Source organism: Haliotis asinina, chromosome 4 (assembly GCF_037392515.1).
Source record: "Haliotis asinina isolate JCU_RB_2024 chromosome 4, JCU_Hal_asi_v2, whole genome shotgun sequence".
Lineage (NCBI taxonomy): Eukaryota > Metazoa > Mollusca > Gastropoda > Lepetellida > Haliotidae > Haliotis > Haliotis asinina.
This window is the reverse complement of record NC_090283.1, coordinates 3,015,724-3,034,039: the sequence shown is the minus strand read 5'-3', so window position 1 is coordinate 3,034,039 and position 18,316 is coordinate 3,015,724. Positions and strand designations below refer to the sequence as shown.

The window sequence follows — 18,316 nt, the reverse complement described above, 5'->3', positions numbered from 1 at the left end:
AAGGTCTGGTCGGACCAGTCTTATATTTTCACATTAGGTTACGTTAGTGTAGGGTCGATTCATATGAAAGGTGACGCTAACTTTAAAATAAGCCAAAGACAAAGGTTTTAACTGAAGGAGATATTATCTCTGAAGTTGCTCTTACAACGGCACAGACGGGTCACAGATCATTGCCATGGCAGATCACAGTTGAGAGTTGTTTCTTCACTGCAGTCTGTGTCGATTTCCAAATGGTCTAAAAAGATAACATACTTGATAACTTGATATTATTAATTTAATTGTTAGCTTGCACAGTTGTGAAATTTGAGTATTAGTACACACTGAAAGGTTCAGGATTATGTGGTAAGCAAGGATGTTTCTTCTATCTGTTTTTTTCATCAGTCAAAGGTCACAAGCAACGTACAACATAACTTTCCAGTTTCTGATACCTTAGGGCATGCACGTACCGAAACAAGTCATCAAAAATGCCAATTCAAACAATAAGGTTGAAAAACCGCGATGAAAAACAAAACCCTGCGAAATCGGTTTTCAAACGATGCACTAATTTTCCCCCAGCGCTGGTTGAAAAAGAGGTTACTACAGCTGTGCATACACAGTTAATAGTTTCTGGGAGCTTGAAACAGTGTGCGTGCCCGAAATATGAGGTCCTGAGCAGTAGTCTAATCTGGTTATGTGCACATACAACTAAATCTACTCATTACATAAAGAGTAAAATATGTTGATTGTGATAAGCAGCCTCCGTCAGTGTTTGGTTTATTGACAGCTATATGTCTGCCTGCTTGTCTGCTAATGACAATATGCAGGTAATCTCCCCAAATTTAGACCGCCATATGTTGGACAGTCATAACGTAAACACTTATGAGTGTGTTCCCTGCTGTGTGGACCTAGCTTGCATTCAGAAGTAATCGATATGAACTGTACAGGTGGGATTAAGTTTAAAGATGCATGCTGTGATTTCATTTGAATTAGTTTAAACATATTTTATTCACAAAAAAAGGGATCGGAGAAAGATATTTACAATCAGTTATTAACTCACAAGAAACTATTAGAAACAGAGAAAGATTGAAGAATAACAGAGGGAAATGTTATAACACACAAGGTGTATAGAGAGAAAACTAAAACTCCTCACAAAATGGAAGGGGTGTGAAAACACCCTCACCCACTATCATTTAAGTCATATCTCTACCTCGACCTGTGAAAGTCCCGGGGTAGAATAGGCCTTCAGCAACCCATACTTGCCATAAAAAGGCGACTATGCTTGTCGTAAGAGACGACTAACGGGATCGGGTGGTCAAGCTCGTTGACACATGACATCGGTTCCCAATTACGCAGAACGATGCTCATGCTGTTGATCACTGGACTGTCTGGTCCAGACTCGATTATTTACAGACCGCCGCCATATAGCTGGAATACAGCTGAGTGCGGCGTAAAACTAAACTCACCCACCCACTCACTCACTAATGTCTCTACCTCTCATTTATTAATACATACTGATGATTTGTCCTCCTTCCCATCAAAACCGTGACTTTTTCTGTTTTATGTTTCATACATAATTACTATTTACTATTAATTTCTTTTAGCTCTGATGACATTTAAATAAACATGCTGAATGAACATAACGGCTTGTCTAATTGATTCTACTTGGCCAATCCAAAATACGAAACTACCTCATCAGTTTGAGGATTAGTTGTGCACTGAACCAGAAATGTTGTTTAAGCTGTCTAAGATGTGGCGGTCTAAGTTTTGGGAGGTTACCCAATATGCAATGCACAGCTTCAATCACTGACCACATGCAATTTGAAATTAACACCTATCGGGCTTGTACAATCAAGTATAAGCCACCATCTCCAAATATTAAAACAAAGAACTTTAAGACCAGGTATGTCTTTATTAAATTGGCAACCAATATCATCTACAATATAAAGATTTTCCTGTAATGATTTATCGACACAGCAATCTATACACAGAAATTATGATTGTTTGCGCTCAGTAATATTCCACCTATATGAAATTATGCACAACAAAAGTGTTGTGCCAGTATGTCTGATGCGACTATTCCAGTCAGGTCAGGTACTTGCCCCAGCTCACTACTGTAGACGATAGAGCACAGGTAATTCGTGGTTTAACAAACACTTTCTTCAATGCAGACTGAATAATCTGACAACTGTGATTGGGTGTTTTTGTGTAAGTGTGTCGTGTTTATTCAATGTACAACCATTTAGGTATTAAGATTTACCAATTGTTAAAAATATTTAGAGCTGTTTAATGAACTTGGTGATGTTTCTTTTTCTTTCGTAATGACCTATGCTGAATGAAAATTCGCGTGGAAGTGGGGTTGCCCCGTTTGGACTCCTGTTGTCGGAAAATGAGCTGGTTAATGTTGTTATTGTTTATGTATCTTGGCGGTAATACTATGGAAACATGCACATGTAATAGCTGTAGATGGCTTAGGTAAACAACAAATATACAATCCACGTGAGATGTCGGGCTCAATAACAATCATTGTTTGCCCGGTCCAGGCTAGATATTTACATATCGCGGTACTTTAGCTGAGTGCGGCATTAAACAACAAACATATGGGGAGTTGTGCGTAATATGATAATAACAATCATTGGTTTGTCTGACCCATACCTGATATAGAAGTCGCATTCCTTCAGGTACAATATATCCAAATCTCGCGTTAAACTAACACACGCACAGTCCGCGTGGTATTTGGGGTAGTCGTTGGCTTGTTGCGATATATTTCTAGGCCACACTATTGTAACTTTAGTATTGACGAGTGTGGTGTTAAACTGCCTAGACCTTAGAACAAATATATAAGAATAGGTCTTAACACCCCCCTTGTGACATTTTGCTACAAACTACATATCTCATAGTTTTCCAGACCACTTGTTTTTAGCACCAAGTTGGAAGTTGAGCTCACCACTACTAAACTTTAAAGTATTTACATGTAATGATGTTTATGACTATTCCATGTATCTAAACAATAAATACAAATATACAGTGTGTCTTCACGTGTGACGAGTGGTATCAGCAATGAAGGGCATCCTAATGTCATCGTATGAGGTGGAAGCATAATGGTTGTCTTTGACAGAACTGATAGCTGCGGTTTCACCATCTTCTGGTACAGTTTCACAATCTTTTGCTTCAACGTCACCAGTCCCTTCTGGTCTGGATATATAATGGATCGAAATGCATATGAAATATTAGTTCTCAATTGGTGATATATATGAGGCGACTTTCCTAGAATGACCGACAGGAACGACTGACGTCAGGTGTGTGTAGCTATCGTCGTCAGAGACTGCACTGCCTCTTTGACCACTCTTGATACCTTTGGCTTCAATAGCACCATCTTCAGGAATTACGTTGTCATCCCCAGCCTCTATGTCCACATCACCCGGAAAGTACTCCGCTAACACCGGCAGTGCGTCATCAATGACATCGCTTGTGCTGTCGTGGTTCTGATTCGGTATCCCGTCGCCCAGTTCTGTTTCATCATCTCCGATTTCCCAATACTTGTGAACTTCCTGGTAGTCCATGTATTTGGGGTCTACCTGCTCTAATACACTGCTGTGTGTGCCAGTTTCAGCTTGAGCAGACCTGTTTGAATAAAAGAATTAAAACTGTTGTAGCGGTTATGGGTCTAATTTCACTTTTGTGTTGTTTTTTTTCATAGCGTCAATGTCAATTTTGTTAAGTGATCGTTTTAACAGGCTCGTGTTCGAATAAAATCATTTCGTTCAAAGATTATAATTTCTGTAAACAGAGAGAGAGAGAGAGAGAGAGAGAGAGAGAGAGCTTTCACATTGCCTGGTGATGACAAACTATATTGACACACCTTCATTTGTATGTTTTAATCCATGGCGCCAAAAATGACCATTAAAGACAAATTCCATCATGTAATGCAGAATATTGCAGCATTGCACATGGACACAAAGTACGGAAACTGTACTGATGTTATGTGAAACTAGTATCAGAAACCGTTCAACTATGTCTAAACTCCATTGCGTATGTTTCTAACTTCTCTCTTGTACAGAGGTTGTTTCGTCTCATCATTTACACTTCTCCCAATAAAAGGTAATATACAGGATGTGTCACATATCTTGTATCATCGTCCTGAACCTGAAATGGCATTAATTGTATGGAGTAATGTATTCAGGAAAATATGTTGTAAGGAAAAAATCCAATCTAGCTTACAGGTTTCTCAAACAAACCAGACATAATCACAATGGCAATGTTGATTGTAGTGATGGCTCTATACTGTTGGATGGTACAAGAAATGAATATTCAGGTACATGTGTAATCGGCACAGACCACAGCACCGAGTTAATATGAGTGAGACATAATTATTTCTGTTCGCTGCTCGGGATGAGTAACTTTCGTCAGTGTTTAATTTTCAATAAAAATGTAAATATAAAATGACTATGCAATTAATTTATTAATAAATTGCCTAACAGAGTGAATGTAATAAGCACTGTATCTTAAAGCGAAATGAGTGTATTCTATTACTTGGATAAGTGTCGAACCATAGTATGCAGCTGAATTTTCAGGTGTCATGGGAAATGATAATTGTAAAGCTCTTCAGAATATTCTGGTCAACAGACACAGTCTTACCTACCTTGATACATTATATGAAATTGGTGCCTTATGTGTGGCGTCTGCCTATACCTTGACCGAAATCGGGTACCTGTCTTTCTCGCGTACGTTCCCTGTGGTATTCGACAATGCAGTCTTGAGGTAAAAGTCCCACATGCAAATGCCCGTGATCACTAATTGATAATGAAGTGTATGTGCAGGCCATTTTTACACCTTCTTCCGCCTTGTCACCGTAAATATGTGAATCAGTACTGACATAATAAATACATTGGATGATGGACTACAGTTCTCACAATCTATCCCTCTCTCTGTATATGTACATAAACGTGTCAGTGTCCTATTTTTACCTTTTGATTATTTGTTTAAATACGGCACTGCCTGTAAATGATTTGGTTGCGGTATTTTATTAAATTAGGCTCTTATTATAGTATGTTTGTATTTGTTCTGGGCTCTGTTGTTAATTTGTGGGAGAACAAGGTATTCCTTTGTTCTTCATTCAAAGGGCAAGCTAATCCTTTGTCAGTTTATTGTTCATTTCTCTCTCAACTAAAGTCAGCGCACTTTTAATTAGTCTACCATATACAGTGGAACCTATTCTTATGTGTGGTGTCCCACTATGGGGATTTTATACATCACGTCTGTTTTAATTAATTAGAACCGGCCGTTTTTCTTGGTGTGCGATGGAATACATCTAACATTGCTGTAGAAAGAGAAATGGGATGGATTTTCTGTCGTATCAAACAAAGAGCAACTGCACGTGCTCACATCAGATTAACAAGAACTGCCCATTCACATATACCTAAACAAACTGTTGGAATGGTCAAACGCAGGGAGAAACCTCTGTCCTTTACAGAAGAAGACAATAACAAGGAGTAATGCAATAACCTCAGCAGATCAAATCTTGTGTACAGTCCTCGCTCAATAAGAAGACAAGATTGATAAAGAATGATGTTTCACAGAACTATAGAAGTACAATAACAAATAAATAAATAAGATATATAACGTAAGAACATACAACCTGCATGAAAATGTCGGGAACCTACGGAAACGGAAGTTTGTGCTAAATCAGTCATGTCTCGCCAGAAGTGAAAGACTCTGTTGTGGTTTCCTCTCGGTGCATATTGAAACCGGTCACTATAAGCCAATAAACCTATCCATGTAAGAGTCACTTTTGTGAGAATGTTGAAAATGAAATTCATTTCTTGTGTAAATGCAAACCTTAAATTGATCTGACATATGGCCTGTTAGCCTCATATTAAGCACTCATATTAATTACTTAATTAAATTAACGAAATTTGAAAATTCATTGCACCTCAGAAATAGTCTAAGGAAGAAGGCTGTTTGAAAGATGTCAAACCTTCAACTTTAAACAAAACACCAAGAGATCATCTTGAAAGAGAAATCAGTTTGGGTGAAATTAGCAATGTTGTATACAGAATATGAAGAATAATACGAAAAAGCCCAGGCATTTGCTGTCGATTTCGTTATATCTTTTGGGACAAAATTAAATATGTGTATCTATAGAAATTATTGATTAAAATGATCAGTTCCTGCATTGCACATTGATTGAAAACTTCTCTAGATGAAGTTATTCTCCCTGTATCAACTGGATTTATACCGGGTAGGTCTATTAGTGAAAAAAAATAGATTTTTACACGATATAATGTTTCAAACAAAGAAACAAACATTACTCTTTTGCTGGGTCCGATGTATTTTGTAGAAGCTGACACTGTTTCAAAAGATTGTATCGAGCTAGTTTTGCCTGATACGATAAGCTGGATAAATATATTACTTGGTGTCATCTATCTGACCTTTTGGCAAATAAAATGGAATGTAGACAGGGAGACCAAATATCCCCTTACCCTGTACATTTTGTTGCTAGGGTTCTTGGATGCATGAAAAAATTACAAAAAACATGAATTGGTATTGTCATTAATGATAACGAATGTAAACAGTATCAATATGTTGATGATACTGAACTATTTATCGATGGAATAAAAGAGACTTTGCACTCTGTTATTGACACAATTAATACTTTTTTACAAACTATCAAGATTTAAAAGTAATTCAGATAAATAAATATCTGTATGGATAAAATATGTAACGATTTTAAAATTGAATGGGTAATTGGTGAAGTTAACGTACTAGATAGTAAATTACACCGGATCGTGAATGCTTATGGGTAATCAACACTAGAAAGTGTCTGAGGGAGATTAATAACACTTATTGGTAAAATAACAGGGCCCTGTAATAAAAAGTCTAGAAAATTCCAAATTGGTTATATATTCCTTGCCAAAACCACCAGCAGAATTTATCTTGTTTCTTGTTATTTGAAATGGCACGAATGATAAAATACTGAGGGATGTAATAAAAACAGTCATTTAACACCAGTCAGTGATCTGAATTCTAATCAATGCCAGATCTATTAGATAAAATATCTTAAGGCTGCAAAATTGTTTTATGAATTTTTTTCCACTGATATACACCCAAATATGTGCAATACTGCAGCTCTTATTTCCTGAAGCAGACTTTGACTGTAAAATATATATTTACAGTACATAAATTAGGATCGCAAGACACCAAACTTATAGATTTTTATTAATGATTACTTTCAGGTGTTACTTATACAAAAAGAGAATTGCTTCAAATGAAAGAAAGGTTGAAAGTTGCCAATGTTGATTCTGCAATAATGTAAATGAGAGTATGTGTCATGTGTACTTGGAATAACTGGAGAAACAAATCTTTTGGAAAATCTACAAATCTACAATTAATACCACCATCAATTGGTATTTTAAAAACATATGGTTTGGTTTGGCACTCTACCTCAAAATATATTAGTGAATCATATCATCATTGCAGGAAAAAAAAACATATTTACATGCATGTGTGCAGTATTACAAATACGTATCTAAACGAAACTTTATTCACCAAAAAACTCTGAAAGAAATATTCTTTGTTGAAAATCATATATGAAAACAAAGAAAGAAAAATACAAAGAGGAAATAATGAGGTAATAGAACTCCTAGAATTTATCATGAATCCATATATACCTGATATGATCTTTCTTTTATTGACGTGTATACGTTTATTGATATGATATTGATATAATACCCGTACATCATACATCTCCATGTACCATTGTGTACATATGACATGACAGTTTTGGTAGCCGATAGAAAAACATATATAAATACACGAAAAGACTTTTTCTATACCTGTCGTGACTGTCTACCTTGTTCTTCTGTCGACCTTGTTCCAGTCATATAAGTTACTAAATGTGCCACCATGAAAGTGTGAAATGTATGCACTGCAGATTGTGCACCTGTTAGCACTACTAGACTTCATAGTCTACACAAGTTTTGAAATGAACTAGTTACCTGTGACGTTTCTTTGTTACTATATGGCTAGATGATAAATATTTCTCACCTTTATCAACGAGGGGTGATATGTTTAATGCGTTCAGTTCCACTCCCAGTTTTTCATTAACATTTTAGGAGCCGTGGATTGTCTAATGTTTACAGTGTTTTGCTCGTCAGCCCGAGGGACCGATTCCCCACGTGGGCACAATGTGTGAAACCCATTTCTGGTGATCCCGGCCGTGATATTGCTGGAATATTTCTAAAACTGGCGTAAAACTAAACTCACTCACTCACTCATTAACATTCCATGTGATTAACGTGTCATTGCTAGCCTAATACTGTCTGTACTTTATTCACATCCGCGTCATGACATGGCTGAATATTGCATTGTGGCGTTAACTTTTAACTTACTCACTCACTAACTCTGTAGTGGAGATGACCCATGTACGGGTTTTGTGTCAAACAGTCTTTATATTTATCGCCCTTGGCTACCAGAGAATACAACTATACTGACCTTTGTGCACAGGTGCGTTTGCGGAAACAGAAACCGCATACAGAACTTGCAACCAGGAGAACAGTGACTGCACTCACAACGATCGTCAGAGTAGCTGTGCTCATATGAGGCCGCTTTGGGCGATCTGGCAAACAAACATACATTGGACATAGATCTTGGAAGAGGTGCAAAAGCCCTTGGAGCAACTATCATATGAACATTAGTCAGTGGGCATATTCTTTGGCAAACACTCAGGGAACACTTGTCATGGGGTAAGTGCTGCATGGACAACAGGCTTGGGGTTACTGCCACAAGGGCGAGGATCGAGTGTTAACTGTCGCATGGACAATAGTGTTGAGATAACTGTCACATGGCCGATAGTGATGGGTAACTAGTCATGAAGGCTCAGGCCAGCAAAAATACAACATGAAGGATAATCTCGTGAGACCTGATTGATTACAACCATTATACTTCATTTTTAAATACTCACCGCTGTTACTATAGCCCGTAGAGCATCCTCGCCGAGAGCAGGTCCGTGTACAGTTAGTCACACTGCCTTCTTCGCTGACACTGCAATCATCGACACAAGCACCGCTGTTCTGATCACAAACACCTCGAGGACACAATGTACACGATTCACTACAGTCTTGCCCATTGAACCCATCTTTACACCCATCCACACACGAACCGTTTTGGGGGTGACATGTGCGGTTAGTGCAGTTCTCAGGACAAGGTTTACAAGCTGACCCGAAATGATGAAGTTCGCAGCCTTCAGAACAGGAACCTACAGCATTACATCTTTGATGGCGACATCCGGGATTACACTGAGAGGAACACCTCGGGCCGAACCAGCCATCCACACAGCCATGGAGACACGTGGCGTTGTGTTTGTCACATTCACCTGTACAACTGTCTGATGTCACAGCAGTGTGACATTTGTGGGCTGACTTGGGGCGGCATGTTTTGCTACAAGTCTCTGCACAGTAGCCCCCGTAGAAACCAGAAACACATTCACAGTCAGGTGCACAGGCTCCTGCACAGTTCTCACACGATTTCTCACAGTTGACTCCATAATGTGTGGTGTCACACTCGTCACATACTCCTGTCATCCTGTTGCATGTTCTGCAGGTACTGGGACACGTCTTGCATCCTGATCCGTACAGGGAATCTCGACAGCCGGCAAAACAAGTATCACCCAGCTGACAGTATCCCTCGTCACATCCACCTGGACACAGGGTACAGTTGACCACGTGACTGTCACATGGTCTGTCACAACTAGTGCCTTGGTACCCTAGTACACAGCCATGAGTACACTTGCCTGCACCTGTATCCGGGTCTAGTTTACACGTATTGTATCTACATTTGATGTTGCATTGCGAGCTGCATTTCTTTCCAAAATAGCCCTTGTCACAACCTTGTAAGCAGTCCCCATCCATGTCACACTCGGGACAATGCTGACCCTCCTTACATTCCGTACCTGTCAATCACAAAGAATATGACATTAAAAAGATTTTAAAAGATGGTCATCTTAAAGCATACTAGTTGTGGTCATGTCCGGATGAGGGATAGGATGGGTACCGCTTCTGCTCGGCCCATGGAAAAAAGGTCAAGACAAGAGAGGCCTACAGGAAAGTTCTAATTCGTTCCACTCAGCGTCGAAGCAAGAGAGAGAAGTGCAAATCGTGAGATAGGATAAGTATATAAATATACAATTTATAGTTAAAATTTCCAAATCTATGAATATTAGATTGAGTTCATTATAACTGAATAGATCTATTAATTCAAGGCAGGAAACAGCACGCACGACGGTTGTTCTTAAATCTGAATACAGACTGTCTACAGTGATTACTGATGTTACAAAAGAGCTAGAACAATTTATTTATGACGTTAAATCTGAAACTTGAAAACGGTGTAGCAATGGTCAAAGGGAGTAAGAATTCAGTCTCATTTCAACAAGGTGAAGTTAACGAACTGCGTCAACAAGTGTCAATTTTGAAGAAGGTAAAGTTGACGGTACAAGTGTACAAGACGAAAAAGGTATTTTGCTTTTTAAATAAGAACAAAAAAGATCTTTTGTCTTTTTCTGTCTACAGGATGTACATCCTTGTACCAAGCAACAGGAAGAATTTATTATTAAAACAACAGTGGGGCGTTTTCAGAATGCTATTTAGTTTGCATAAATCCAGTGCTGCAGAACATGTATTCTTTATAACAATAATTTTGAATGATTTTATGAAGAATGGATATTTGAGGATAACTATAATTTACAAGACAATAGTTATTGAAGTACATCAGCATATTTACCCACTTATATATGGCCCAGATGAGTATAAACTATATTTTTATGAAGAAAGTGCTAAAGTTGTGGAGGAATCAGAAGCAATTTACCTTATAAACTCATTATTTGATCAATGCAAATACAGAATTTAAATGACATAAAAATGTTTGAATGACTAGTATGATGAGAAAGATCTATTCGTGTTATGTAAACCTGATGGAAGAGAAAATGCATGGTGTTATGCTGTAGTAAATAGAGAACTTCTTTCATAGACTTAGATAAAATATTCCAAAATCCAAGACGTAAATTTAGTTATGAAAACGCACAAAATATAGAAGGGGAGATATTATATGAATAATTACGAAATGCATTGAAACGTATGAAAAATGAAAGAAAAAGCTCAAGACCAGACGAATTAACTACTAAATTTTTTCAATATCTTTGGCCTGACCTCCAGAGTTACATATTAAATCCAATTAATAATGGTTGCAGAAATATCAGGATGTTCTTCATTTGAGAGTTGACCGTCAATACATGAACACGTATTCCTGTCCTTGCTCTGATTTTCTAAGCCTCGTCTGGCCCTGAATCAGCTTGGTGCCCACACTTCACCTGAGAGTTTCCATGGTCTTGCCAAAATCAGAGTTATCAAACAAAATGTTTTTCAAACTTTTCCTTGGCATGCTTTCCCTTCACAGTGTTGAAGAGAATGCAGGTCTTTTGTCGCGGATGCTTCTCGCAAGGAACTTTCAATCCAGAGTATAAGTAAAAGGTTACTTTTCTGTAGTGGACCACATGCTTTGACTTTAATCGTAGATTGGGCATTAGCTTTTCCGCTGATGAACCTTTCAGCTATAGATCTTCCACATGGAGACGGCATAAGGAGTCAGCATGTCTCCATGATTTTGACTTTCTCAGTAGCGAAAGGCTGCTCGTTATGAAGGTCGTGAAAATCTCCGGATAGTCCAGGGTCACGTGCAACAGCGGAAGAGGAACGTGAACGAATGCAGAACGAAGTATTAATTAAATCTGTTGAGCTCAGCAATCGGGTTACACCACTGATATGTATACCCAAGTCCGATAATACAGTCAGGCTATGCAGGGATTACAAGTGTGCAGTAAATCCAAACTTGCACCTCCTGACTCCTGCGGAACAGTTTTATGGAATCATGTCAGGTGGTCGTTAGTTCACCAAAATAGACTTGAAGTGTGCTTACCAACAAATGTTGTTGGACGAGAAGTCACAATAACTGGTAACGATAAATACATTCAATGCATCAAGTCCAGTGATTCATAGAACTGGCGTTGGGGGGACTTAATCGTGTTTGTGCAATCCAGGACGATGTGCTAATTTTTGAAAGATGATTTCGGACATTTCTACAAGGATCGTCAATGATTCCTGAGGTACGGATTGCAATTCGAGACCGAAAAGTGTCACTACATGAAGGCCTCGGTAGTATGTAGTATCATCCTACGACTGACCCAAGTGTTGGGGAACATGGAGTGGCACTAGACTGTGAAGCGTCATTCAGGGAAGTTAAAGATGCAATTACCTCTGTAAGCGACCGACGACGGAGAACTGTCACTGTTTTGGGAGCTTGCCCATATGCCATCTAAAGGCTGTCTCATAGTTGTCAAAGCTCCTTCCAAGAAGCCACAGTTGGTAGGTGTGAGACGTACGACGGCTGAGGCAACACTTAATATAGTTGGCGACCTGTTCACCAAGTCCGGCTCACCAAACCAGGAAGTAAGCGATACCAGCTCACAATCCTGAAGTGAAGAATACTTGATGATGAACGGAGTACACTTATGAAAGTTGCTCCATATTCAATTAGTAACAGTGCAGCAGAATGTGTGGTTCAGATGTTCAACAACATGCCTGCAGCCAGCAACTCAAATTTACTGACAATTCAGTGTACCGCACGCTTCCTACTAAAATATCGCGCGACGCCTTTCACAACAACAAGTTTATTCATGACCAGAGAACTTAAGACATGAATAACACTTATTCGCCCAGATGTGCAATGAAAAGTTTTGAATAAACAGAGTGATCAAAAACTTTTCCAGGGCAAGAAGAAGGGCGTCGGCGAGTTCTGCTAGATGTTTGGAATAGACAGAATGATAAAAGACTTGTCCACGTCGGCAAGAATTGTCTCCGTGAGTTCTGCCCATTGATCAAGGACTTGCAGAACATTATAAAGTGGAACTGTAGCAGAACATTCCGAGCAAAAGTCATATGTTGTGATGCTAGATGACGGTAGGCTTTGGAAGCGACATAGTGATCATTTGAGACTGAACAATGACAACACACAGGTCTGACAACCCAATAGTTAATTCAAGTATGTTGTCAGAGCTAGACATGGGCAAAACAGTACCATGTGTAGATCAAGTGACGGAAGTGGTAATCCGAGACAGCCAGATCATCTCTGAGTTGACAGATGTGGACACGAAAGCGCCACAAGCTACAGCACTGCAGATACATCATCTGCGGATGTTAGTCTACCATCACTGGCGACCCCTACTAACCAGACAACCACCTGAGAGACTGATAGAAACTAAGTGAGACACGGTTGAATGTGAACAATGACATTTAATTTGATTATCGCCTGAGAAAGGTCAACAACATCTGTTGCCACAATTGATTTATAAACGTTTACACGTTTGTTCAAGCTACGTCTTAAGAGCATCCATATCACACTATTCAGTTCGTAACATAATTTAAGTTGTGTCACTGTGCAGTTAGGTTTATCCCGCAGAAAGCTGATAAAGGGTTGAACGAGTTTTAAGGGATTCAAATATTTATCTAAGGAAATATTAGTGTGGTATAAGTTCCGACCCCAGGGCGAGAGCGGTAACTCTCGTCTCGCCCATGTATACTCTTGGCAATGTGAGCCACCTGCCTCGCGGCAATGTAAAATCCGATAAAACTCATGAATAAACAATTCCTTATCTGACTAACAGTCTCTTTCTACCTGCGAATACGACACATCTCTAAAACAACGAGACAAAAGTGGTAGTGGCTGAATGTATACTGAAGATGATGAAGATATTTCACCTTCCAACAACTATACGAGTATGCAGATAAACCACAGACTTTTGAGTGAGTGAGTTAGTGAGTGAGTTTATTTTTACGCCGCTTTTAGCAATATTCCAGCAATATCATGGCGGGGGACACCAGAAAATGGGCTTCACTCATTATACCCATGTGTCTTCGGCGCGAACGCTTTAGCCACTAGGCTACCCCTCCGCTCAGACGTTTGAGGATAGACATAATGAAACGTATCGTAGAATTTGATCGAAGGCCTAGAAACCAGTGTTTGGCGGCGTACCTACTGTAAACTGTCGTGATAAAGACAAAACCATTTCTTTCTAAAATTCGAAGTCGATTACGATTGAGTCATCTCAGGAACTCCTTTATGACGAGAAATGGACTGGGGAAACATCCGCAGTATCTTGGAAGCTTTACTTCACAAGTTTACCTCTCTACAAAGTGAATCACTATGATGGAGAAATTCACCGTCTACCAAACCGAATAAAGGGGACATAAGAGAAGACGATGTGTGGAAAGTGGACACGGTACTGAAGACCAGAGGAAAAGCGATAAGCAATAGTTTGTAAAATGTTACTGGCCGAAGATATTAAATCCTCGTTGACGGTATTCACAATCACAAGTGCAACGAAATCATTATCAATTTATCACTTTATTTTTCAGTATACTTTTAACGTTCGTAAATGAAAGTAATATTTCCTTATGCATGTTTTATAATATGACGTCTGGTGTTCGCCAATAATTTAATTAGATCCAGGCCACAGGGATACATAATGTATTGTGAATTCTTTTAAACTCCACCTCCTAAATGTGAATTCTGTGACAATTCGGGCTAGAATTAAACATCAGTAACCCATGTTTGCACAAAGACAACTAACAAGCCCGGGTGGTCAGGTTTGCTGACTTGACTGACAAATGTGATCGGTTCCCAACTGCGCAGACCGATGCTTATACTTGTCTGTTCAGACTCGTTTATTTACAGACCGCCGTCATAGAGCTGGAATATTGCTGAGTGGGTTATAAAACTAAACTCACACACTCACATTAAATGTCAAGGTCATTGTCAAAGGTGTTTTATGCATAGTACACACAGTTTTGCCTTCGACATGCACACGGTACACTGATATGTCAGCGATACTCTCAGTGGGTGTAATATGTCACAGATACCCTCAGTGGGTGTAATATGTCACAGATACCCTCAGTGGGTGTAATATGTCACAGATACCCTCAGTGGGTGTAATATGTCACAGATACCCTCAGTGGGTGTAATATGTCACAGATACCCTCAGTGGGTGTAATATGTCACAGATATCCTCAGTGGGTGTAATATGTCACAGATACCCTCAGTGGGTGTAATATGTCACAGATACCCTCAGAGGGTGTAATATGTCACAGATACCCTCAGTGGGTGTAATATGTCACAGATACTCTCAGTGGGTGTAATATGTCACAGATACCCTCAGTGGGTGTAATATGTCACAGATACCCTCAGAGGGTGTAATATGTCACAGATACCCTCAGTGGGTGTAATATGTCACAGATACCCTCAGAGGGTGTAATATGTCACCGATACTCTCAGTGGGTGTAATATGTCACAGATACCCTCAGAGGGTGTAATATGTCACCGATACTCTCAGTGGGTGTAATATGTCACAGATACCCTCAGAGGGTGTAATATGTCACAGATACCCTCAGTGGGTGTAATATGTCACCGATACTCTCAGTGGGTGTAATATGTCACAGATACCCTCAGTGGGTGTAATATGTCACAGATACCCTCAGAGGGTGTAATATGTCACAGATACCCTCAGTGGGTGTAATATGTCACAGATACCCTCAGAGGGTGTAATATGTCACCGATACTCTCAGTGGGTGTAATATGTCACAGATACCCTCAGAGGGTGTAATATGTCACCGATACTCTCAGTGGGTGTAATATGTCACAGATACCCTCAGAGGGTGTAATATGTCACCGATACTCTCAGTGGGTGTAATATGTCACAGATACCCTCAGTGGGTGTAATATGTCACAGATACCCTCAGTGGGTGTAATATGTCACAGATATCCTCAGTGGGTGTAATATGTCACAGATACCCTCAGTGGGTGTAATATGTCACAGATACCCTCAGAGGGTGTAATATGTCACAGATACCCTCAGTGGGTGTAATATGTCACCGATACTCTCAGTGGGTGTAATATGTCACAGATACCCTCAGTGGGTGTAATATGTCACAGATACCCTCAGAGGGTGTAATATGTCACAGATACCCTCAGTGGGTGTAATATGTCACAGATACCCTCAGAGGGTGTAATATGTCACCGATACTCTCAGTGGGTGTAATATGTCACAGATACCCTCAGAGGGTGTAATATGTCACCGATACTCTCAGTGGGTGTAATATGTCACAGATACCCTCAGAGGGTGTAATATGTCACCGATACTCTCAGTGGGTGTAATATGTCACAGATACCCTCAGTGGGTATGTGGGACGTATACCAGATGTATAGAGAAAACATCCGACCCTGTGGACCAGCAGAAGGTCAGATTCGACCGACTGCTGAGCAAGTGAAAACAGTCGTCAGGACGGACAAATAGGCTGAGACTGTTTCATAGCCTCACACGTCCACAGACACGTTTAACAGCAATATGCCCCACAATGTCGTTTATAGTAGAAGACAGAATCACATGTTATCAACAGTGGTAAACATGTTTTGAACGTTTACGTTCGTCTTTCTTACCTAGGGTGTAGTCAGCCACACAGACGAGCAATATGATGGAGATGAATGCCATACCTGGAAATGAAATATTAACAGAATGATGTATCATGTACTCATTCTGACTACCACAGAACACTAACGCTACTATTTTACTATCCGAAGCTACTGTGGTTCACGTGAGATGCTGCATGTGTGAGACCATATCTCCTAGGAGATTTCGTTTGGACAGTAGGTTTTGTACAATACCCTGACAATCCCACGACCTCATGACATTGATGACGTCACAATGCTGCACTTCATATATAAGTGTACGTAGTGCAATATCCAAAGATGTCCATGTTTCAGTGAAATCCAATGAAGTATGATTCTTGATGATAAATAGAATCTCAACCTCGTACCTACGGATAACAGTTATATCAACACACGTTGATAAAAGTAAACGTACCAAGCATTTGATATTTGTAATTTTATTAACTCGTGACACGGGTCGTCTCAATAGACACGAGGGTGAGATTCCCTTCACATACTGCAAACGAGGAGCATGCCATTGGGAACATCGTCCAATTTGATAAACATGTGGGCATCTGTTGCTTCAGAACATGTTCTGACATGTCTTTGAAAGTGTTCATTAAGTACACAAAACGTTGCATTTACCTTCGAATAGAAAAGACGTCACCATTTTTAAAATATGACCATCAAATTTAAATGTGTTCCCATACTATTTGATTGTAGTAAATATACCGAGGCTGACCAGTCCCTGCTTTGTGGAAATGAAAAACACTTACTTTAACTTTATCCCTGATGCATCTCGATGTTTAGTTCTTGACTGTCGCTCCACGCATGTCGCCAGGCCGCTGTTTTAATAACTTTATACTCTGATCCCTGTGTACCTTTTCGGTTTCGTCTTCCGTCTGACGATAACACAGTTGCTTGTGTTAGGCCTGGTCATCTCATGGGTGACCTTGCTCAAGAGGGTAGCTTTTTGCATACATGGTGTCGAGTTTTAGTTTACGAGGTCAATTTCCAGCTTCGATTGTTTAAGTGATTTTAATTTTCGTAAATCTTTCCGATTAAGGTAAAATATATGTAATAATTCATACAAGACCAATAAATATTATATAATGTACCAGCTCTTTGTGACAAGTACTCTTTTCCCCTGAAATTATTGAGGAACTCTTTGTTTCCTAATGCTGATTATAAAATAAAATGAACCTTATAGCATCAGGAGTTATATCTCTGGTGTACGGGACATGTTCACTTTGTTGACATTCTAATTCAGCAGTTAAGCGTAACATTCCTGGCTACAGTATACAAGGCTTGACGACTTTTCAGTCAGGAGTTGGGATAGAGCACAAAGCCGGGGCAGGGAGTTCAAGAAAGTTCAGAACTACGGGTCTCCACCGACTTGGTCAGATTGAGTGTACAGAAAAATTGAAAAGCGTTTAGAATATCAGAAATGAGATGATTAATAGTGGGTGTGGGAGTCCTCAGGTTCGTAATGAGTGAGAATTACACAGGCCTAATGTGACGATAAAGCGCGAAATTTCCTCACCACTGATGAGAGATGAGATGGGTCCACGACAATCAAGATTGTGATAATATATTTTTTCCTGATAAAAGTTCTGTCCGGCTTTATTTCGAACTGGCTCTTTTCGAAAATTTGGACCAAAGATATTTCGAAACCTCTCAATGTCCAAAACATAGCCCGTACTTTAACATGGTGGGTGGGATGTCATCACATGGAAAGACGTCGTGGTGTACTTTCACTGGAAATATGAATATGGGGGGTTGGGGTGGGTGGGGGTGGGTGGTATTTTCTTAC

At 39.5% G+C, this 18,316-nt stretch overlaps 1 protein-coding gene across 1 annotated transcript; it reads right to left on the bottom strand.

Annotated features, from left to right (window-relative positions):
- Nucleotides 1-1,868: 1,868 nt before the first annotated feature.
- Nucleotides 1,869-17,368, bottom strand: LOC137280866 (protein draper-like). Its single transcript, XM_067812063.1, has 5 exons — nucleotides 17,280-17,368; nucleotides 16,516-16,569; nucleotides 8,939-9,925; nucleotides 8,470-8,593; nucleotides 1,869-3,600 (listed from the first exon to the last, which is right to left on the bottom strand). The coding sequence occupies exons 2-5, from the start codon at nucleotides 16,565-16,567 to the stop codon at nucleotides 3,207-3,209; spliced, it is 1,557 nt and encodes a 518-aa protein (XP_067668164.1). The 5' UTR covers nucleotides 16,568-16,569; nucleotides 17,280-17,368; the 3' UTR covers nucleotides 1,869-3,206.
- Between the last annotated feature and the right edge of the window lie 948 nt (nucleotides 17,369-18,316).